The following is a 21,974-nucleotide window of genomic DNA, read 5'->3' on the forward strand; positions in this document are numbered from 1 at the left end:
CGATCCAACTTTGGTCTTCTCTTTCGCGTTCCAACAAAGGGGGGACAGCCTCCCCCTTCAATAGCATTCTACACTAGCTCATAGGTATCCTCCTCGGTAATACCTTTGTTTCTATTATACAAATACGTAAAACAAAAACAAGAAAATAAAAAGGAAATATGCGGAAAAATTTCTTTACACCGGATTTATAAACAATGCAGTAATCCGTTTTTAAAACCGCTTTCAACTGATTTTTCCATCGAAACACAAATACAAACACAGTTCATCTACCCAAAATAGGCAATTCATTGAATATACTGTAGTCTCTAGCTCTGTCTGAGAAAGGGTCCTTCTGCCGAGACATATAAAAGCTTTCATTTTTCTTGTTTGTCATTGACACCTGAATTTTACAACTCATCAAAGAGTTCTAGCAACAGTTCATTCCCTCGCATCTATCATTTATCATTAAGTGAAATTTTGTGTTTTAAATGGTGTACTTGAGTAATCCACATGTGTACACTCCTATACACGGTATTATTACTTTACTACAATATCAAAACAACTACCCCCATGTTTCATCTGGGGCTGGACCATTAGCTTTCCAAGCAAGAAATTTATTAGGGAACAAGATTCCCGACGTATTTGTCCATTATTCTACAGCCATTCAATTCAATTTGTTTGGTAGTTATGCTCAACATTATGATATTGCACCATCGATAGCATTTACAGTTCTATACTCTATTGTCACTGTTTTGTACATTTTGCTTTTCAGTTTCAACTATTCACGAGGGCATTACTTTTGGCCAGGGATTGGGTTTATAATTTATGGTATTTTCCGCGTATTGGGATTTGCAATAAGAATACAATGGGTGCGTGATCTTAGTATCACTGGTGTTGGAGTTGCCAGTGAGGTGTTTTTGATTTTACCACAGGTTTTGTTAACCAGTTTCAATTTGATTTTGGCACAACGAATATTCACATGGAGACATCCGGTTGGTGGATCAAGAAAATTGTTTTGGGGATTCATGCTTGCTTTGTATGCTGTTGTTGCTGGGGTTATTGCCATGACAATTGTTGCCGCCGCGGGAATACAAGTCTACCTTTTGGGTGGGCCCAATTACTATAGGTACGTGAAGGTGGTACAAGCTTCATCAATCTTGATCATTCTTTATTCATTGACCTCCATCTCTTTGATTGGATTGGCATTCTTCTTCAAGCCAACCAGGAAAGATGAGAATTTGTATACATATCAGCCATGGTGGATCAAATCGTTTAGCCCACTTTATTTCGTCAAAAAAGGTGAGCCACAAGAAGCAGGAGCGAGTTTCTTGAAAAGAAACCACAACCATCGTTATGCTATTCGAGTTATTGCTGCTACACATCATCATTATAGAACAGTTAAAGGTTTGAGTAACGAACGTGGTGATTTAACGCACAATGTATCCATGATGATCCTTGCCGTAACCACTTTGATTATTTTCCTATCATCGGTGTTAAGAGCCGTGTCATGCTTTCAAGCACGCTTGGTATACGATGCCTCGCCCGTTGGCTCACCAGCAATGATGTATGTGTTTTGGGGAGGCTTGGAGTTACTTGTTAATGTATTGTACTTGGTTGGAAGAGTAGATTTGAGATTCTACAGGCCAGACAGATTACCCAAATCGGTAAGGGAAATTGTCACTGCTGAACAATCATTGTATCCTTCAGAGATCGAAAGCGATGTGGAGGCAAATTCAATTGGAGAAGCTAGAGAAAAATCTTCTGACGAGTCATCAAGTTTTGATAATGAGGGATCCGAGGATGAATTGAATGATTTCGATTTTGGAAGCACCAAACGAAATTCTCCAGGATATGATGATGACGATGATGATTCTGAAGGGTTTGACTTTACTGGAAATCACAAATCAAAAAGTCATAGTTTTAGGACCGTTGCACACCACGAAAAGCTGGATGCCGATTCCGAATTCCGTTTCTAAATGTTTCGTTCGAGCTTTAGCTCCTCCTCTTCTTCTGCACATATGTAACATTAAGTAGTACCACTCAATAAACCCTACTAAAACTTTTTGGTTTCGCTTCCTTCGGTTGCGCTAACTCATCACCATCGCGGATCTCCCCAAAAAAAAAAATTGATACCAGGGAAAGCCATCACCAAAAGTTATTATTAACAAAACCACACCATGTCAAGACCAGAGGAGCTTGCTCCACCAGAAGTGTTTTATAATGATTCAGAGTCCTTTAAATATACGTCGTCGACACGTGTGCAGCACATTCAAGCCAAAATGACTTTACGTGCGTTGGAACTTTTAAACTTGGAAAAAGATGCACCACAATTTATACTTGATCTTGGATGTGGTTCAGGCTTATCAGGAGAGATTTTAACAGAAGAAGGATATGATTGGATAGGAATGGATATATCGCCAAGCATGTTGGCAACTGGTCTAGATCGGGATGTTGAAGGAGATTTATTCCTTGCTGATTTAGGTAATGGGATACCATTTCGTGCCGGTACATTTGATGCAGCCATATCTATATCAGCTATTCAATGGCTATGTAATGCCGACTCTGCAAATGCCGATCCCAAAAAAAGACTATTACTATTTTTCAATACCTTGTATGCATCATTGAAACGAGGTGGTAAATTTGTGGCTCAATTTTATCCCATGAATGATTCACAAACTGAAAGTATAATGAGTGCTGCAAAATTGGCTGGGTTTGGTGGTGGATTGATCATAGATGAGCCGGAGCTGAAACGTAATAAGAAGTATTACTTGGTTTTGACTGCAGGTTTGGCCGAACGTAATATAAATTTGGCTGGTGCTGAAATGGAAGCTCCTGAAGAAAAGAGTCTGAAATTGAATAGGAAAAAGAGGAAATTGATGGAGACGAGAAAGGAGTACATCAATAGAAAGAAGGAGACAATGAGAAAGAGAGGTCGTATGGTTGCTGAAGATTCCAAATTCACGGGTCGTAAGAGAAAGCCAAGGTTTTAAGTGAAAATGAAGGAAATAGTGCACTAAAGTGGAAATCATCCAATAGCATTTTGAAAATACTGTCGTAGTGTTGTAGAGTGTACCTCTCCATGTACCGTCATCCTTTCAGTACACTGAACGGAAAGTGAAAATTATAAAACATCTGAAAAAAAAAAAAAAAAATTATCACCATAGTCACCATCAACAACTCAGCAACTGCAACCATGTTTGGATCCATATCTCGATCGCTAGGTATTAATGCTTGTCGCATGGTACCATCAAGATCCTTCCACTACTTGAGGAAACGTACGTGATACAATAGATCATCTTACAAAGATGCACCTACTAACATTCTATCTTTCCCTTTTGTTTAGCTTTGCCAACCGTTTACGAACCACTCCCACCAAAAAGAAACGGCGAAAATGTAATGACATATATTCATAAACAACTACTTTCGAAACACGATCCAACGGGGAAAAGACGTGAATTATTAAATTACGAAACTGGATTGAGAGCAGGTGATATTATCAAAGTAACCTACTTGGATCGTTCAGATGTCACTGGAAGAATCATTGCCATTAAAAGAGGACAACGTAATTTAGGATCCAATATTTTACTCAGAACGAAATTGAATCGTGTTGGATCAGAAATTAGGATTCCAGCGTACAACCCCAATATTAGAAATATTGAAGTACTTTATAAACCGGAAAAGTACATGCCAAGAGCTGCTCATTATTATATTAGGGAATCTAGAAGGGATGTTGATGATGTTGAAGCATTCGTTAGGCGTCAAAATGGAGAAAAGAAGAAACGTTAAGTGGGGAAGCATCTTTTGTATATAGAGAGGCAATCAAATAGCAATTGCTGTATTTCATTGTAGTAAGCTATTCAATCTATTTGCAAGTTCTGAACCAAACTTGTCTCTAAAACACGGGCTCAAATCTTGCATCATTGCCTCAAAAGTTTCGTAGTGACGAGCTGGTGTGAGTGATATCTGAGACCAGCCTCGTAAATCGACTGTTGCTTTAATAGATTGGCCCTCGATTGTGGTTAACTCGATATGTTTTGGTTCTTTTTCTAGATTTAGTTCACTTTTTGGGAAAAATGATTTGTACTCCTGATAGATGGAGCTTAGTTCATGTTGCTGTTGACTTGCATCCATTGTGCTGTAGGGGAATTCACCAGAGAACGAATTTTAGTTCGGTTAAAAAAAAAATTGTAAACTCTTGGATCTACATCACTTGACACCAACCGTGAGAGCTTGCTTCGATATGTAGTGACAGAGTTACAATAGAGTCCCACAAGGATTTTACTTAAATAATTGTAGTCACAACTGATTCCCAATGTCCCATTTTAAAATATAGTCAACATCAGGCGCCCAGAAACGTGCTCCATTAAAGGTTTATCTACGCTTTTTTATTCACTTGTAAATCCTTCAAAAGTTGACAAATCATCGATCTAGAAAAAAGAGCTAAACCGTCAACTCTTTGATACAAAGGGTGAATCCGCGATTGATGTTGAAGAAGAAGAAGAAGAAGAAGAACTAGAAGGAAGAGGTGGGAAAAAAAAAATTTTCGTGATATTCATTTTGTAGTAAATCGCGGCATTTCCAAATTGCCCAACAACGTTTGAATAAATCATGTCCGAGGCACTGCACACCGCTGTATCCTGTGAGAAATATATAGGAGCAAATTTCCATGTCACCATAACTGATACAAGGATACTTGAAGGCATATTAACTGCCATTGACCCATTTGGAAACTTGCTTCTATCAAATGTTTACGAAACTTCCAAAGATAAATTTGACAAAACAAAATTACATGTTAGAGAAATTGGATTGGTTAGTGTACCACGAGAAACGATAGTTTGTATCAAGGTAGATGCAAAGACACATAAAAATATATTTGGCAAGAGCTAGTAAAATTTTCAAAAGGGTGATGTTTTGCGGTTGAGTTTCTTGGTTCGTTTGCGTTTGGGTTTTATGGATTGAGCAGTGTTGTTTTTATGAGTGTGAGCTAGTGATGTGGCTTCCAGTGATGGTTCGCGGTGAAATGTCTGTGAAACAGCTATAGTTTGAGATGCGAGGATGTCATCATGACTACCAACCGCTGACGTTTTCTTTTCGAAATCAGCTTTTTCAACAAGTCTTCCACTTTCATGAATTGAATTTCGACGTTGCTTATCCCCATCCACTGGCCCTCTGACGACAACGCGTCTCTTTTTGCCCGCATTTGATGGATCACGCAATTCCTTTGGTACATTTATTGGACGGCGAACAACTATAAATCGTCCAAATTTATCAAAGACATCCATTTCCTCCCATTCCAATGGTTTTTCCGGGTCATACGAGTCTGTAAAGTTGTCATCAGACTCATCGAACCAAGGACCAAAGTCGGGGATGAATTGTGATGTTGGTTTAGGGGCCTGAGTTGGTGAGTCGACAGTGAGTGGAAGGTGTTTAGGCAAGTGCAGGTTTTCCTCTTCCTGGTTCTGAGGTGCTTGACTCTGGGGTAATTTATTGGGGACATGATTTGCTGGTGCTTCATTTGGTGGTGATGGTTGCCAATTTGGAGTGTGTGGAGATGGTGGTGGTTGTGAATTCGGTGGATTGTTATGATCGGCGATTTCATGAGCAGGGACTAGCAGAGGGTCAACCACTCGACCCCTAGTTGGTTCTGGTCGATACACTGGCTCATGCATTTTGGGCAAGTTTTTCTCATAATCTGGTGGTGGCCAAGCTGCTGGTGGGGGATAAGGATTTGTTATTGTTGGCTTACCATGTTCCAAACAAGTACCTAAGAAATGATCTCTAGCACTATTAAAGTTTCCAAAGGGACAAATATCAATCAAACAACCAACAATTTGATCTTCTCTGATGCAAACACATGACAAGTGGCGTAAACTATGGCGACAGGTTCTTGATACTTCAGCAATACAACTCAAGAAGCATGCAGGTGGTATTGAATAAACACATTGGGTCAATACAAGAATAATTAATAGTGTGGAAATGACTATGGTCATTTGGTGGTGCTGAATTAAGTGTACTTCTCTTTTGGTAGTCAATTGTGTTGCAAAAGAAGTCAAAGAGTAATTTTTATACATAGTACATCAAAGTGAATTAAAATTTCTCAGCTAGACTGGCATTGATTGAGTCTACGTAGTACATTATTACATTCGATACCCTTAGTAGCTTCCACCTTCTACTTGTAGTTAAACAAACGTATATTAATCTATTACATTTAAACTTTAAGCTTTAAAAAGATCCGCCTCATAGAAGGAAAAACAAAAGCGAGATCTAGACTGTACAGAGGCTATTTCCACTCAATCGATCGATCAAAAAAAAAATCGACGCGAGAGAAAAAAAATTGTCTTTCTTTGTGAGAATTCTAGAAATCAATCAATCAATCAATCAAAACTTTCATCCAACATAGCCCCACACTATCACTAGCGCAAGAAGGTAACGGGTCCATACCAACTGATGGAAAATTGTCTGAAGCATACATAAGCATAAAATAATACCCCCCTCGACGAAATTACACTGTACATATCAAATGCAAGGAAGCTATCATAGCAATGGTTTACCACGACCATACTACATGAAACCATCATCGAAAAAGAAGCATTCACCGTACAACAATCTCAAAGAGCCAATAGTTTTCTTCAACACTCCAAGAAGAAAATTAATTGGTTATATTTTTATGTTTCTAATAATTGGAACTTTAATGTGGTGGGTTTCACAAGATTTAAAAGATAAACCAGAATCAGAATACGAAGTTGTACCAGCAGATCAATACACTTCATCCTCATCGTCTTCCTCTTCTAACAAAAAACACAATTTAGATAACGACAATCACAATTTGGATAATATGGTTAAAGGCGTTGGTTCAAAAGCTGATACTGAAAAGGATAATCTAGATTTGGCAGAAAATTTGGCAGCTGGGTCTAAGGGTGAAAAGGGATTGGGAGTGGCTGAAGCTCCCAAAGGCGGAATTGCTAATGAAGCACCATTGGTTGGTAATAATGAAGATGACGTCGTTGGTAATGGTAATAAAGCGCAACAGAAACAACAGCAGCAACAAAACAAGCAAGTGGGACATCCACCGTTACATAATGCTGCAGATGATGAAAAGTCGAATGAGAGGATAGTGCAACAAATACTTCAAGATACTCTGTAGTTTACATATTTATGACACGAGAATGTACAATCTAAAAAAAAACTTTTCGGAAATCGTTAGCAAATCTTTAGCCGGATGATATAAGTAGCACCATGTCAAAGAATGCTTTCCTACGTCACAGTAACACTCACATCGTAGAGCTGTCCCAGGGGTGACCCTCTGTGTCTTGACTTAATACAGAGTTTCTTCAAAAAAAGAAGAAAAAAATAGGACCAAGCGAGATTCGAACTCACGTTACTAGAATACTCTGTACTTTAAGACTTGCGCCTCAAAAGCGTCAGAATCTAGGGTGATGCCAGGCTACACCATTGGTCCTTTCCAAAGGCGAAATCGACCTACAGCCGCAACAAACAGCTATAACTACCACTACGCCAAAAGGTACGTCAAAAATTTTTGAGCACCCATGTGGAATGCAACTGTGACGAATTGTTGTGCATGTGAAAGTGGCAAAAAAATTGAAATATGTAGCTAATGCGGAGACGTGTATCCTACAAAAGACAAACTTATGCTCCCTTGAATCTAATACAAATTATATATATTCCATTTCATGAAACGAACTGAATCCTAACTAACGATACATTTATCATTTCCCTTAAACTCATGATACCTTTCCTTACTTCGGTCTCTCAATTTTTCCTTGACTTCCACGGGGAAATATTTCTTCATCACTTGCATAGCTTCTATGTCCAAGTTACTAGAATCGGCCTCCAATATAGCATTATGCCTTCGACAGAATGGACAATCAGTCTTGTCACGTTCCTTCATCTTGACAAGACACAGGACACAAAATAAATGACCACACGCTAAACGTATTGGCTTGTATGCAATATTTGTACATATTGGACATGAATAATCATCCAATTGGGGTATTAGTTGCAACACTGAGGTTTGCATTATATAACAAATTGACTGAGCTAATGATTTACCGCTGACAAATATGTGATCTGATGAAACAAGTTTTGGGTAAATTTCTTGAATACCTAATGATGTTTGTTTATCAAATTTCTTTAAAATCTTGCGCAATGCCTCAGTGTTTATGGTTTGAAATTGAAGCATCTTGAGTAAATGAAAATTCATTTTTACAAATTGATTATATGTTTCAAGACTTTGTTTCTTTTTAAAATGGGTAAGAATACCAGTTTTGTTCACATTGGTTAAAAATTCGGTGAGATGTTCTTCAACCTCATCACTATCTCGTTGTTGATGATCGAGTTCATTATATTTGAAGTAGACTTCTGAATCGAGATAGAGTCTAAACAATTCACGCCATTTGTAAAGCTCTGAAGTCTTGTCCTTCATTGCTGCTACTGCTTGAGCAACCTGTTGTACTTCTTCAATGATCTTTTGTTCCTCTTCTTTTCGCAATCTATCCAACGCCTCTAGCTCCTCCTCCAACATTTTAAAAAATTTACTATCAGAATTCAACATGATATAAATCTCTCGCCTTTTGTGATCATCACTCAAAACCAACTTGTCCAATTTATTACCAATTGCACCACTACCACCATTGCCACCATTGGCTTCACTTGCCAACAAGGGAGGAGACGTGTGCGGTGATTGGGGAGATATAGATGGAGAAAGTGATCCCTCTCTACTTGAGACCACTTTCAATTCACCTCCATCTTCAGTCAACTCAATAATCTTCTCTTCATCAGCTTCACTTTCATCTTCATTCAACAATCCTTCAATCTTTTCCTTTATTTCATGACAGATTTGATTAATCTTATCACTCGAATACTCTTCATGACTGAAATCCAACGTAATTTTCAACATTGGTTTAATCGTGTGACTGTCTGGGGATGGCTTGGTTAAAGTGTACTCGGCAATGATGGGATTCAGTGGACTTGTAGTGGACTCATCATCACTAATATCAACAACCTTATCATTAAGTATAAGTTTTAATTTGTTCTTCTCTAATCCAAGGAACTGTAATTCATCAACTACCTTATTAATGGTTTTCTTTAATGCTTTGTATTTGATTGCTGCCTCTACCCATTCCTCTGGTATGTCCTTGGCTAATGTTTGTTCCAATGTCTTTGCAAACTTCATTATATGGGTGGGGGAAGAAATGAGGTTTTATTTCATTTGTAGTATAGGATCAATGGTCTATGATTCTTGAACTATATCATTCCAAGTGGGGCATAGAATAGCTTCAGTGTAAATAGCAAAAGGAAACGTCTGTTGAAGAAGACTATATCTCTTATGTTGTGATGATGTGTGTTCTTGATACAAAAGTTGTCAGATTTTTTTTCTTCGTAATTTCTCCGCTGCCCCTCTTCTCGCAATTTCATCTTTTTTGAAATTGAGACGGCTTGCAAAAATAAAGAGAAGCGGCTGGTGCACACGTGGTGCAAAATAGAAAAACATTGTGGAAATTTAAAGTGCACAACACTAAGGGACGAAAAATTAGTGAAAGACGAGCTTCATCCCAAATGGGCAATGAGTTGCACAACTTTGGCACCTGTCAAGAGAAAACCCTCTAAATTTTAACGATTATAATTGCCAAGAATTGGTGAAGGTTTTATTGTTTTCCAGAAAGTGCACAAAATAGAATGAAACTTCTATAGTATCCTCATAATGAATAGATCCAGATTACTAAAAACGTCGAGAGAGACTACAGTGTGACTGAAGCTTAGGACCGCACATTGTGGTTTTAGTCCTCGATCGTATTTGAAAGTTTCAGGAGATGTCGACCCAGCCTGGGAAAGAATTTTTGATCGCATATTGCTGCAAAAATATATCAATAAAGGAGGAGAATCTAACACGAAAATTGAAGAAATTAAAACTATACTGATGATCGAGGCGTAGATTCGAAAGCAAGTCGGATTGGGCCATTAACAAAGCATTGACTCACGTTCGCAGAAGCTCCCGTTTTAGCCCGCTTAGATCTGGCCACTCTGATAGTCATAGTCTTCAACAATTCCAACAACATTCTTCAGCGCCAAGCACTGGCCATGAATGATAGAGTACATCAGTTTCTAGCGCCTAAAAGTCAATCCCCTCACGAGGGTTAAAACTGCCGAGTGCAAAAAAAACATTTCCTCCCTTGCGGGGAATCGAACCCCGATCTGCTCGGAACTTACAATGATGTAATCATTTGAAAGCGAACCGTGATAGCCATTACACTACAAAGGATGTGGTAAAATGATGAAAAGCTCCCTTGCGGGGAATCGAACCCCGATCTGCTCGGTGAAAGCGAACCGTGATAGCCATTACACTACAAAGGAAATTTCATGACTGAAAATTGTCTCGCTTCACCCCCCAGGACAAAAAATTCCCATTACCCCTTAAGGGGCCATAAGGGGGTTATTCACTCATATCCACCTACTTCTGGCAACTTTACAATTGTGATTCTTACGAGATTAAGGAGATTCAATAAATTACGTTTATTAAACTACTATGCTTCAATCCATCAACTAGTTTGCACATTCTCCGTGCTCAAAGCAACATTTACATCTCCATCAAACTTATCTCCCTCTTGATCCATATTGGAAAAAAAGTCAGTATTCGGAGTTGAGCCCAAATCTTTCAATGCCGGGTTATTTGGATTGTGTTGCCAATTCATCAACAGAGTTGCCGTATCTGTCCTGGCAGCATGTTGTGGAGACGACGACCCACCTTGCTTGAACGTTGCACTGCCCAAGACGACATCATCATCCAATTCATTATGATTGTTGTCAGTTTGTGATTGTGCTGACAAGTATGGAGAGCTAGGCATGTTTGCCATTGACAGCTTATTCGATGAATTTGCTGGTGATCGAATTGACGATTTCTTCAACAATGTGATTGGATTTTGATCAACAGGGGTTTTGGAATTGGGACTGTTTTCATCTTTCCTGACTGAATCAGTAAAGAAATTCATCCAATTGGAATTAGAATCATCGTGGATAGATTGCAACATGGCATCGAGTTCTGCAATTTCCTTATTGCTTACTTCTTGCGGTGGGCAATTTTCTTTATCTTCGCCCTCGTAGAAATCAATCACAGTGGTATTTTGTTTGGTTGCTCGTTTGGCCTCATTATCGGCAACATTGATGATCCTGGTATTGGACTTTGTTGCAAGCATTGGCGGAGTTGTACCTGGTAATGGATCAATATCAGTGGACGGACCACCATACACATTTAGTTGATTAAGTAGATCATGATAGTCAGGTGTTTGTCCCGATGGTAGCGGATTGTGCTGTTGGTGATAATGCTGATGGTTTTGACCACTATGGTACTTATTTTGAATGACTTGGTTGATTGCTGATGGGGTATGGGATGGAGTTAAAAATGTTTTCGGAGAGGAATGGAAATTCTTTTTATTGGCAATGGCATTGAGTGTTGATGACGATGACGTTTTTGTATTCTCTGCTTCCTCCTCTTTTGAATTTTTCATTTTCAATTTCTGAGTGTATCGTTGCTGTTGATTGTACTTTCTCACAACATGTTCTGGTCTCATAAACCCCTTGTTTTTGTAAAATAGGAAACAAGCATTACATAAAGGACCAAGCATTCCTTCATAATGTCTTTTGTCAAATTCAGTAGCTCGTATAAGTGCTGAAAAGTGAGGTTTATATTCAGTTTCAAAATATTTCCATGCAATTGATGACTGAGTTCGGCAACACGAGTTGATGCATACCAAGCCATGGTTGTCGGGCAATTTCGCGCTGGTTATTGTGTGAGTTCGCTTACTATCCAAGTCTTCAGGCAACTCCGGAGGTGTTTCTTTATTAACATATGGTGGTTGTTGAGGAGTGTACGGAGATGTAGCATTGTAATCTTCATCTTCCTCTTCCTCCTCCTCTTCATCTTCCTCTTCCTCCTCCTCTTCATCTTCCTCTTCCTCAACACATTCATTATTGTCTTCATTAGCTTTGTATTCAGGGTCATCAGATGAGTACGATTCTTCATTGATTGGCGATGAGACCATAATCGGGGTGTTTGTAAACATTGATCTGGTACGAACAGCTCTTTGTGGTATAAGCTGCGAAGGAGTCGGACTTGGTTTGCTCTGTTGCAGTGATGTAGTAGTTCCTGAAGAGTACTTTGGTCTTTTCTTCCCACTATCATACACAGCCTTTTCCTGGAAAAATGGCGCCAGCTTGAACCTATTCTCAACATTCTCCCTATTATAGCGAGTGATTATGTTGGCTCGATCGGCTTGTCGTATGTTTTGAATGTTTGAGTAAGAAGGCAACGATAACGTTCTTGTGGCTTTGGCGGAGTTGTACATTGACTTGTGTGAGGACTCGTACGGCCTTTTCCTGTCATTGTGGGAACTATTTATAGTTGATAGCGGCTGTCTAGGTTGCAGTTGGTGGCGTTGCAACTGCAGTTGCTGCTGCTGTGGTTGTGACACATTTTCCGGAGACGCAAAAGCAGGGGCACCTTCAATAGTATGTAGTTTCAACCTAATTTCTAATGTCAATGATGACGCCTTCTTTTTGTTGCCAAATAGAAAATTGGCTGATACGTTTTGACAAACCCGACCCGGAATTAGACAAGATTCTTTGGACGATACAAGCGATGAAAGTACACCATTTGAAACAAAAGGCTCATCTGGTTGTTCAGTTATATCTTTGTAGTAAACAGCATAATCTTCTGAATGGAGCTTGAAGTTTTCCGGATTAGACTGGAGTAGTTGTTTGATACAACTTCGAAGTTCAAACGCCCCTAGAGTTATGAGCTCCGGCTCTTCCGATAATGATGACTGAATGGGAACCTCGGCCGTTTGCACTGAATATTGTTGAGTTGATCTGGAGAGGAATGTTGTTGGATTATCATCAAACGAGTATAGTATCTTGATTTGCATCTGTTTGTGAGCGTTATCTTCGGTAGTCATGATGAGTTGATGTGTTGTGGCTGGTGTTGTTGTAAGAAATGATGGTCAATGGTGGTGCCTGCTAAGAAAAGAGTGGATGATGTACCAACGAGTAATGAAATGTTTGTTGTGGTTTTGTAGAAAAAAATTTTTGTCGATTGTTATGTGGGTTGTGTGGGTTGTGTCTTCTGTGTGTACTTTCGGACGTGGCTCCCTCTCTCTGATTAGTCCAAAACCGGTTGGTGTTTTTCGTTGTTTATAGTTTGCAAAAGGAACAAAGACTGAGACTCGGGTGACGCTTTGAACTTGTGTGCGTGTGTGCGTGTGTGTGTGTGTATGTGTGTGTGTATGTGGAGATGAACAGCTATGACACTTCAATTGCTGATCATTCAATTGGGTTCGTCCTTCTTTAGTTTATAGTATACTGTTATACGTTAGTCTTGTGATGTGATGACACTCACAAAGAGGCCAAGAGTGGTGTTTGTGTTATTTGGGAATTTCCATCTTTTATATGTTTACGTGACTGATTGAAAATTCAAAACAACGCGAAATTTTGTTAAGCAATAAATCTTTTGTGTTGCATTTCATGTTAGTTGAGTGTCTTTATTTTTCGCAGCAATTTGTGAATTGTGAAATGGTACGAGTCTGTGCAACAACTTGCAAAAAAACTACGAGACGTGCCGGTCACAAACAACCGTAGGGAGGGGGTCGAGATTACGCATACAACAAGGCAACCAATTCTAAGACGTATACTTTTGAGGTCTATTTACAAGGTCTATCTACTACCTATATACATCATTTAGTCCATCCCTATGATGGTTTTGATCTCGCCAATGTTTACCAGAGCCATTTCTCTAGCTTTGTCTCTTCCTTGTTTACAAACTTGTTCAAGGTAATCTTTGTTTTGGAGAAGTTCATCATACAATTGCCTCTTGTCATCGAATTCATTGACGATCAAGTCGGCAACGTAATCCTTTAAACTCTTGTGGTCTTTTAAATGATGTAAATTGGCAACAGTGTTGTCAATTGACTCATTTGTCAAGCCCGATATAATATTGATCAAGTTTGATATACCTGGTCTTGATACTGGATCATAGTTCCAAGCTCCTTGAATCGAGTCTGTGGTTGCTTTTTTGATCTTTGATTGAATTTGTTCAGGCGAATCGGTCACATAAACACAAGATGCTTGCACAGGATCAGATTTGGACATTTTCTTTTCTGGGTTTTTCAAACTAAGAATTTTTTTTGCTGGAGTTAATAAAGTTTTTGGCAAGGGGAAATAGTCGACACCGTATGTATTATTGAATAGTTTGGCAATGTTTCTGCAAAGCTCCAAATGTTGCGATTGATCGTCTCCTACTGGAACATGGGTTGATCTATATAGCAAAATGTCAGCATTTTGCAAGGCTGGATAGCAAAATAATCCAGCTTTTGTTGACTCCATTACCTTCTCATCTGTGATTGAACTTGTTTGTGATTGCTGTGCTTTCAGTTTCCATTGTGTCATTCTATTTAATTGTCCCATACTGGTCATACATGTTAGGTACCAATTCAACTCCAGATGCTCAGGTACAGCAGATTGAAAGTATAAGACACATTTGCTAACATCTAAACCACTGGCTAATAGACTTGCAATTGCTTGATATCTATTCTCTTTCAACTCAGTAGCGGGTTTGAGAGTGGTAAATGCATGTAGATCTGCAATACCAAAGATGAACTCACTATCAGGATTAGTATTGGACAAGGTCCTCCAACTCTTAACTGCACCCAAGTAGTTGCCCAAATGTATTCTGCCTGTTGGTTGAATCATTGAAAACACTCGCGAATTCGGTGGAAGGTCATTGTATTTGTCAATCTCTTGTATTGAGGAGGTGGACTGTTTTGTGGAGAGAAATCTCACTCTCGATGCTACTCTTGTCGCCCTCAAATATGACATGGTCCTTGAAGAATCTCAAATCATCAGATTCCACTAAATCCACCGAAACTTTTTTTTTTTTCTTCTTCTCTCCAAGAGCGCTACACAAATCATCACCGTTTCCAATTTTATGTCTATTAACACCAAAGCTATGCTACGATCATACTATACATTACGCGATGCAGGCTGATTGTTATCAGTTTGAAACCCACCAACGACATTCTTTATTTGTATGCCACTCTTGGCCAATCTCCTCTCCAATTTCAACCTTTGCAACTCTCTCCACCTATTCAATTTTGAATACTCATGCAATTTAAACCCAAATACCCGAGGCACATACGTTTCCTTTGGATGTATCGGTATCATGTTTGGGAAATTTTGGAAAAACATTGCTGGAAAAGAAGTCCCAAAATAAGCACCATCAATCACTGAATGACGTCCTGATTTGGGATTATACAAATCTTCACATTTGGAACAGTACAATTTAACACTTGCCATACGGGGCTGGTCATTCAACCCTATAGGCAATAAAGGATTTAGTTGACAATGAACTCTGGGACAGTACCCAAAATCTCCATTACGAAATTTTTCAAACATTTTATTCAACCCTCTGGTTGTCAATATATACCTTGCATGGATTAAACCATACAATATCCTTGCGTTATGTTCCAACGCCTCTCGGTGCTCTTCTGGTTGGGAGTCAATATCAATGACATCGGTTATTATATCTATTAGTGTGGGAAGTTTCGACACTTCTTGATTTAGCCCCGTAAGATTAAAACGATCACGTATATATTCATCGTCTATATCGCAAAAGTACTCGTTACCTTTTATACCCAAAAATGAATCAATCCAGTACTCTGTGAAATCCGAACTGGAATCTGTCACATACTCCTCGTTAGCCATAGTTTCTAGTTGGTTAAGATAGTTGTGTATGTATCGATGGAAAACCTAAATGTGTGACCCTATCTTTTGCTTGATGTACCACTAGTACCTCGGTTTTGATTGATGATGAGACTTTCAAACTAATTTTGATCCTTCGTCAAACTCTTGTAACGAACTGTCGATGTGTCTTGTAATTTTTTTCTCTCTGTCTCAATCTCTTCCATTTTCCGTTTTCTCAAGAATTAATTTTATTTTGTAACCACAATAAAGTGTAAACAACAACCATAAAAGAATATTAAACACCACCACCACGGCTAACAGGACAAGCACCACCTTATGAGACGACAAAGTACAATTACTACCACTCCAGCTAGGGGAGTAAGACCAGTCACGAAAGATGCGTTCCCGTACTTGGATACACGAGAGATAACTTCATGTTTGTTGGAGTGTGATTTCAATGTGTCATTAGAGCTAATCGCCAAACCAACCAGTGATTTCATAATCAGGTTATATACACATTTTCTCGAGACATTCATGGGTATCGACAATCTCTATGAAAGAGCCAGAGAACTAGCAATGAGGAGATTGGAGGTTTTGAAAAATGGAGACGACAATGCATCTGATGAAGGTGCCGAGCAAAATGGTGGGTCCAATTTGGAGGAGAATAGTATCGAGCCATCAGCCACTGATGAGATTCTTACATTGTTTAGGTGTTGTCGTAAATTCTTTCAAAATATTGGAGTTGATGATTTCACCCTTTTAGACTTGACACGACCAGAAGCATTGAGCACCAAAAGACTTTTGAGTGCTGTTGTCAATTATCTACGGTTTCGAGAAAACATCTCCTCCGAGTATGAGGCATTGGCTGAAGAAGCTGACTCTACAACAACTCGAATTCAACAATTACAGGAGGAGAATGAGGCTCGTGTTTCACAGATACACGAGTTGCAGAGGAGATTAAAGTATGAAGATGATGGAAATAGTGATGTTCCCAGACACGAGCTCCAACATGTTTACAATTACAACAAGAAATTAGAGTCCAAACTTCGTCAATTAAAGTCCACTCAAGAGAGATTGACCAAACAACATGACGACTACAAAACGGAAAAGAATTCTCTTGCTACCCAGCTTTACGATATCGGTTTCCTCTGTGATGAGACATCTGGCGAAATTGAAAACTTGAAAAGTTTCAAAGAAAAAGATATTGGCCAATTGACCACCATTGTTAATGATTTAGACAAGGAAGCAGAAGGGTTAATCAGAACTTTTATAACCTTTGAAAAACAATATCAAAACTTGGGCAAAACTCTTGATTCAATACAAGTAAACGAATTGAGTATCAATAATCTAATCAGAGTGGCTGAGGACATCTCGAGGCTGTTGACTAAAGACGAAAGCGACGTTTATAATATACGCCAACAAAATGATAAATTGCAGGACATCACTCGAGATTCCAATGACTTGGCAAAACAAATTCAAACAAGATCCGAACAATTGGCCAAATACGAAAAAAAATATCGTGATTTGGAAGAGCTGTATACTAAAAAGTATGAAAGTTTGAGCAAGAGGTTGAAAGAGACAAATGAGGCATTGGATGACGTGATGCGACAAAATGCAGAACGCAATGAAGAGAATAAACGAACGCATAAATTGATTTCTAAGATCAAACAAGAAACCGATGATATAATAAGCAATTTTGAAAAAGATTTTAAGTCAAAAGAAGCGCAATTGGCGCAGTTAAAGTATATTTTGACGTCCTATATGGAAAGTTTGACAAAGAAGTTTTCTATAGATTCAGGGAGCTAAATAACTGAATGCAAAACAGTTATCGTTTGATTATTTTGAGACCTCTCTCATTGTTGGATGTTGTTCTTGATGCGAGCTTAGACTCTCTGCGGTAGGTTCCTCAGTCTGTAATTGATCTGCCTCATCAGACACCTTAGCCTTTTTCATCTGCTCTTGATCATCTTCGCTATCCGCTGTTTTAATATCCTTTGTTTTAGGTATCTTCTTCCCTGTTGTAAATAAAGATGCAATAAAACACACAACAGCCAAAGCCAACCCGAAGTAAAAGACATTTTTCAACGCCTTCATATACTGATCTAATACCATTTCTCGTACCTCATTAGGAAAATTTCTAACAAGTCTTGGGTTCGAAATCAATGACTTTGCTGAAATATTTGCAAATTGCGCATACCCATCGACGCTACTGCTCATATCACGCTGTAAATCTTCGAGATATCTGGTTCCAGTAACTTGAAACAACAATTGTGCTATTGTAACCGAGATGGTCGATGCCAATTCTCTACCAAAATTTAGCAACACAGTAACCAAGATAAGTGCACCGGGAATATCCTTTGGAGCAACCAACTGTGCGCTTAATGTCGAACTTTGAAACTGCAACCCAATAGCTATACCAGATACTAATAAAATCCCAATTCTTTTCCCAACACTTGAGTGTTTGTCCAATAGTAGCAAAAGACCAGAGCCAAGGGGACTCAATATACCCGAAACAATCATTGTAATTTTGACATTCTTGGTCATATTGATAAACATTGAGTTTGCCAATGATGCAATAGTAACAGATACAACCAAAGGTAGCAAGTCTATACCTGATTGTAAAGAGCTTGCATTGAACACCACTTGGAAGTAAACTGCCAAATAGGTCAAGTTGGATATAAAGAACCCAAAATTAAACATGGCACTGATTAAAGCGGTCATGGTTGTAAATGATTTTACAAACTCCGCTAATATGATAGGATGTGATGAATAGCGGAAATTCCATATGCAGAAAATTATAAGCAACACTCCACCTATGGTGAACAAGCAAATTACCGCTGCAGATCTCCATGGAAAATCGACTCCACCAAAAGTCAATCCCAAAAGAACCAAAACTAATCCCAGTGTCAAGAAAAAAGTACCAATATAATCAATTGTGGACAATTTTTCCCGAATGTTACCTTTTGGTTTCGGCGGATTGAAACCAAATATAAGGACAAGTAAACTGACACCCCCAATGGGCAAGTTTATGTAGAAGCACCACCTCCAAGTAATCTTTTCCAAAGCCCCACCAATTATTGGACCAAGTACACTTGAAGTAGACCATACTACTGATACTGATGCAAAAACCAATGATCGCCTAGATATTGGTACACTCTCGGTTAAAATCACCATCACCATGCTTTGAATAGCACCTCCACCAATACCTTGAATCACCCGACCACCAATTAACAAACTCATTGAATTAGAAAGAGCCGAAATCAATGACCCAATTTCAAAAACTATAATCCCGGCTATGAGTGTGGCTTTTCTACCAAATGCTATTGAAATTTTACCATATGATGGAATCAAACACGCCATGGGTAGCATAAACCCAGAAGTAAGCCATCCCACTTTCTCGAATGAGTTGAAATCGTCACCCACTGTTGTCAATATCGTAGATACAATAGTTTGGTCTAATGCAGCAATGAATAGAGTCACAACACATGATATTATAGTGAGGAACAATGGTACACCAGTAAGATATTGCTCGTGAGCCTTCGTCCCATCGCCTGCATCGGCTTCTGTGTATTTTTGTTGTTTGGGTTTCTTGATCAGTACAGCGTCTTCAATTTCTGAGTTTGCTCTTTCACTCGTGTGAGTAGATGGCTCCGATGACATTGGTGATTGGGCTTTGCCTGATGACGTTTTCTTATGCTCTGATTCCACTTCTGGCATGACAAAGCTTTGCTCTTGATAACCGTCCTTTTTGAGTTCTATTTTCTTTCCAAACACTGCGCTTAAACCCCTATGCTATACTTGATGTACCATCGAATACGTTGGTTTTTTATACTTTTTGTGTAGCTTAAACCGAGGGGAGATTGGCTGCTTTTTTTCTTTTTTCTGTCATTGTCTTTGTCGTTGCCGTTTATAAACTTTTCCTCGGAATTTTACTTTACAGATTGGTTTCAGACATATCTTGATTGATGACGTTTACAAATTACTTGAGAACTGTTCCTAAAATGCATTCGCATCCTATCTGATCTTCCTTAATAGAGCAGATTGGCACAACTACATTTGTTTTAGGTAACTTCCTCATCTCTGGGGTAAATGCGTTGCTCGGAATTACTCAAAACAGATTGTTAAGAATTTCACAAGCTACGTTGAGAAACCCAGCGATAAAGCGGACACATTCAAGAGAAGTGTGTCTAGAGAATGAACCCTCTCAACTCAGTTCACTGATTGTTGGAGTCGATGTTGATGCTCTATACAAGACACTTTTACAGTTGATATCAATTGGTAGCGTTACCAAATCAGAAAACGCGTCCTTCTCTTTTTCCAAATTTTTGATTGTCAACCACATCATATAACAATTAAACAGTCATTGCAATCGAATATTGAATATGGATGCGGTTACGATAGCTGTACATTGGCATGACGAAAATAAACCCATATACTCATTGGACCTTCAACCAACGACAGCTGAAAACAGAATACCAAGATTAGCCACAGGAGGAGGAGACAATAATGTACGAATTTGGAAACTTGTTGACAACTCAGTCGAGTACCTTTCTACATTGCGAAAACATACTCAAGCGGTGAATGTCGTCAGATTTAATTCGAATGGGGATGTCCTTGCAACTGCTGGAGACGATGGGTTTGTTTTCTTGTGGACAAAGAGCGATACCTTGGTTAAAGAATTGGGTGATGAAGAAGACGAAGATATGAAGGAAAGTTGGCAATGTGTGGGAAACATAACAATTGGCAATGAATTGGTTGATATATGCTGGTGCGGAAATTACTTGGCAGTAGGATCGATGGATAACACTTTGAGGGTCTATCATGTTGTTGAGAATGGGAAGAAGTTAACGGGAAAGCCAGTTCACACGTTGGAAAACAATGATCACTTTATCCAAGGTGTGTCTTTTTCTAATGATTATTTATTCACACAATCCGCAGACCGTAGCATTGTTGCTTACAAACTCGGTGACAATGGATCGCTATCGCTACTTCACAAATTTCAAAAACTTGGCGGCACTCAAATGTATCAATCGGAAAACCTTCAATCATTTTTCCGAAGGCTATGTTGCTCACCCGAGGGGTCATTGTTGGTTACTCCTGCTGGTTTGGATGAAAATGGATCAAATTGTGTCTACATATACTCGATAGCAAATTTGCAAACTGGACCAGTTATCAAGATAAGTGGGTTCATCAAACCAGCAATTATCGTGTCGTTTAATCCTAAACTATTTAAGCTGCTAAGTGAATCACTGGTATTGCCTTATAAATTGATTTTTGCAATCGGAACGTTGGACAGTATAGTGATTTACTCAACGGATGACGAGTTCAAACCCTTGGGGCAGGTTTCAAACATACATTATCAAGCTATAACTGATCTCGCTTGGGACGAGAACGGTACGAAGTTGCTAGTTAGTTCAATGGACGGATTTTGCTCTGTTGTCAACTTCGAAGCCAACACGTTTGGCTCATTGTACGACGGTCCATTGGGTGATAATTTACATCGAGAAAAGGTGCCACCCGTGAAGGAACAGCATCAAGCAAGTTCAACCTCATCCTCACCACCAAAGAAACAAGCTCCTACGATAGACACATTCTTTAAAGATACAAAGGGCAAAAAACGAATCACACCCACATTGATTCTGTAATCTATGTATAATCTTTCTAAATTGACATTTTCTTGATCCCATTAGGTAAGCAACTTGTAGCTGCTCCGCAACTATGTCTTGCTGAGCAAAGCCATCTTGCTCTCATAAAGTTCAGTGCAGCTGCCCACATTAGCATACACTTGTGGTTTACACACATATGTTCCTAAACTTGTGATTGAATTTACTTTGAGGGATGTGGCAAATCTCCATGCTCCATATAATTATCAACTGTCACTTCCACCGATCCGGTCTTTTCCAAATCAAAGCGAATCTGCTCGACAGTCAACCTGGGAGCAATAGTCTGCACAACTTCAATCATTGAATCAGTTACTTCTCTTCGGTTACGTCTTTTCGTTGATGTGGATATTTCGGTGGTGGTCTCGTCTTCTCCATCTTTCGACAAGGTGGATGGATCTATATTGAAATCATTGGTTTCTGGAATGGGAGATATTATCCATCTGAGGAATATAAACCCAATGATCAAGGTTACCACGAATAGTATCGCCGAAGAGTCCATGATAGAAGATAAAGAAAGAGAGGCCCACTTGCAATTTGATCTTTTCTCTTTTTTTTTCTTTTCTTTTACGCGTAAACCTATTAGTT

The 21,974-nt window shown here is 39.0% G+C and overlaps 15 protein-coding genes and 1 non-coding gene across 16 annotated transcripts, besides 2 other annotated features; 7 read left to right on the forward strand and 9 right to left on the reverse strand. All coding sequences in view use genetic code 12, as the record gives it.

Annotated features, from left to right (window-relative positions):
• Window positions 1–467: 467 nt before the first annotated feature.
• CPAR2_501810 (DUF3112 domain-containing protein) lies at window positions 468–1,955 on the forward strand (the record flags this gene model as incomplete). Its single annotated transcript, XM_036810598.1, has 1 exon — window positions 468–1,955. One exon carries the CDS (start codon window positions 468–470, stop codon window positions 1,953–1,955), a length of 1,488 nt encoding a protein of 495 aa, XP_036667119.1.
• Window positions 1,956–2,156: 201 nt separating this feature from the next.
• BUD23 (18S rRNA (guanine1575-N7)-methyltransferase) lies at window positions 2,157–2,969 on the forward strand (the record flags this gene model as incomplete). Its single annotated transcript, XM_036810599.1, has 1 exon — window positions 2,157–2,969. One exon carries the CDS (start codon window positions 2,157–2,159, stop codon window positions 2,967–2,969), a length of 813 nt encoding a protein of 270 aa, XP_036667120.1.
• A 248-nt stretch (window positions 2,970–3,217) lies between these two features.
• Window positions 3,218–3,765, forward strand: CPAR2_501830 (mitochondrial 54S ribosomal protein bL19m; the record flags this gene model as incomplete). The annotated part of the gene is made up of 2 exons (XM_036810600.1): window positions 3,218–3,254; window positions 3,323–3,765. The coding sequence occupies 2 exons, from the start codon at window positions 3,218–3,220 to the stop codon at window positions 3,763–3,765; spliced, it is 480 nt and encodes a 159-aa protein (XP_036667121.1).
• A 54-nt stretch (window positions 3,766–3,819) lies between these two features.
• CPAR2_501840 (uncharacterized protein) lies at window positions 3,820–4,110 on the reverse strand (the record flags this gene model as incomplete). Its single annotated transcript, XM_036810602.1, has 1 exon — window positions 3,820–4,110. The coding sequence occupies one exon, from the start codon at window positions 4,108–4,110 to the stop codon at window positions 3,820–3,822; it is 291 nt and encodes a 96-aa protein (XP_036667122.1).
• A 477-nt stretch (window positions 4,111–4,587) lies between these two features.
• Window positions 4,588–4,866, forward strand: CPAR2_501845 (uncharacterized protein; the record flags this gene model as incomplete). Its single annotated transcript, XM_036810603.1, has 1 exon — window positions 4,588–4,866. The coding sequence occupies one exon, from the start codon at window positions 4,588–4,590 to the stop codon at window positions 4,864–4,866; it is 279 nt and encodes a 92-aa protein (XP_036667123.1).
• Window positions 4,867–4,874: 8 nt separating this feature from the next.
• Window positions 4,875–6,050, reverse strand: CCW14 (Ccw14p; the record flags this gene model as incomplete). The annotated part of the gene is made up of 1 exon (XM_036810604.1): window positions 4,875–6,050. The coding sequence occupies one exon, from the start codon at window positions 6,048–6,050 to the stop codon at window positions 4,875–4,877; it is 1,176 nt and encodes a 391-aa protein (XP_036667124.1).
• A 449-nt stretch (window positions 6,051–6,499) lies between these two features.
• CPAR2_501860 (uncharacterized protein) lies at window positions 6,500–7,123 on the forward strand (the record flags this gene model as incomplete). The annotated part of the gene is made up of 1 exon (XM_036810605.1): window positions 6,500–7,123. The coding sequence occupies one exon, from the start codon at window positions 6,500–6,502 to the stop codon at window positions 7,121–7,123; it is 624 nt and encodes a 207-aa protein (XP_036667125.1).
• Window positions 7,124–7,331: 208 nt separating this feature from the next.
• Window positions 7,332–7,438, reverse strand: a tRNA (tRNA-Gln).
• A 249-nt stretch (window positions 7,439–7,687) lies between these two features.
• TRY3 (Try3p) lies at window positions 7,688–9,172 on the reverse strand (the record flags this gene model as incomplete). The annotated part of the gene is made up of 1 exon (XM_036810606.1): window positions 7,688–9,172. The coding sequence occupies one exon, from the start codon at window positions 9,170–9,172 to the stop codon at window positions 7,688–7,690; it is 1,485 nt and encodes a 494-aa protein (XP_036667126.1).
• A 992-nt stretch (window positions 9,173–10,164) lies between these two features.
• Window positions 10,165–10,258, reverse strand: a tRNA (tRNA-Glu).
• Window positions 10,259–10,278: 20 nt separating this feature from the next.
• On the reverse strand, window positions 10,279–10,350 carry CPAR2_t_cp_Glu(UUC)_87. Its single transcript has one exon. It is a non-coding gene; the product is annotated as a tRNA-Glu (tRNA).
• Window positions 10,351–10,535: 185 nt separating this feature from the next.
• Window positions 10,536–12,947, reverse strand: CPAR2_501880 (uncharacterized protein; the record flags this gene model as incomplete). Its single annotated transcript, XM_036810607.1, has 1 exon — window positions 10,536–12,947. The coding sequence occupies one exon, from the start codon at window positions 12,945–12,947 to the stop codon at window positions 10,536–10,538; it is 2,412 nt and encodes an 803-aa protein (XP_036667127.1).
• Window positions 12,948–13,725: 778 nt separating this feature from the next.
• On the reverse strand, window positions 13,726–14,862 carry MSW1 (tryptophan--tRNA ligase; the record flags this gene model as incomplete). The annotated part of the gene is made up of 1 exon (XM_036810608.1): window positions 13,726–14,862. The coding sequence occupies one exon, from the start codon at window positions 14,860–14,862 to the stop codon at window positions 13,726–13,728; it is 1,137 nt and encodes a 378-aa protein (XP_036667128.1).
• A 144-nt stretch (window positions 14,863–15,006) lies between these two features.
• On the reverse strand, window positions 15,007–15,747 carry CKB2 (casein kinase 2 regulatory subunit; the record flags this gene model as incomplete). The annotated part of the gene is made up of 1 exon (XM_036810609.1): window positions 15,007–15,747. The coding sequence occupies one exon, from the start codon at window positions 15,745–15,747 to the stop codon at window positions 15,007–15,009; it is 741 nt and encodes a 246-aa protein (XP_036667129.1).
• Window positions 15,748–16,062: 315 nt separating this feature from the next.
• NUF2 (kinetochore-associated Ndc80 complex subunit) lies at window positions 16,063–17,532 on the forward strand (the record flags this gene model as incomplete). Its single annotated transcript, XM_036810610.1, has 1 exon — window positions 16,063–17,532. One exon carries the CDS (start codon window positions 16,063–16,065, stop codon window positions 17,530–17,532), a length of 1,470 nt encoding a protein of 489 aa, XP_036667130.1.
• A 30-nt stretch (window positions 17,533–17,562) lies between these two features.
• SGE1 (Sge1p) lies at window positions 17,563–19,443 on the reverse strand (the record flags this gene model as incomplete). The annotated part of the gene is made up of 1 exon (XM_036810611.1): window positions 17,563–19,443. One exon carries the CDS (start codon window positions 19,441–19,443, stop codon window positions 17,563–17,565), a length of 1,881 nt encoding a protein of 626 aa, XP_036667131.1.
• A 665-nt stretch (window positions 19,444–20,108) lies between these two features.
• CAC2 (Cac2p) lies at window positions 20,109–21,371 on the forward strand (the record flags this gene model as incomplete). The annotated part of the gene is made up of 1 exon (XM_036810613.1): window positions 20,109–21,371. One exon carries the CDS (start codon window positions 20,109–20,111, stop codon window positions 21,369–21,371), a length of 1,263 nt encoding a protein of 420 aa, XP_036667132.1.
• Window positions 21,372–21,552: 181 nt separating this feature from the next.
• Window positions 21,553–21,888, reverse strand: CPAR2_501940 (uncharacterized protein; the record flags this gene model as incomplete). Its single annotated transcript, XM_036810614.1, has 1 exon — window positions 21,553–21,888. One exon carries the CDS (start codon window positions 21,886–21,888, stop codon window positions 21,553–21,555), a length of 336 nt encoding a protein of 111 aa, XP_036667133.1.
• Window positions 21,889–21,974: the final 86 nt, after the last annotated feature.

This window comes from Candida parapsilosis, contig 006139 (genome assembly GCF_000182765.1).
Source record: "Candida parapsilosis strain CDC317 annotated contig 006139".
NCBI classification, from domain to species: Eukaryota; Fungi; Ascomycota; class Pichiomycetes; order Serinales; family Debaryomycetaceae; genus Lodderomyces; species Lodderomyces parapsilosis.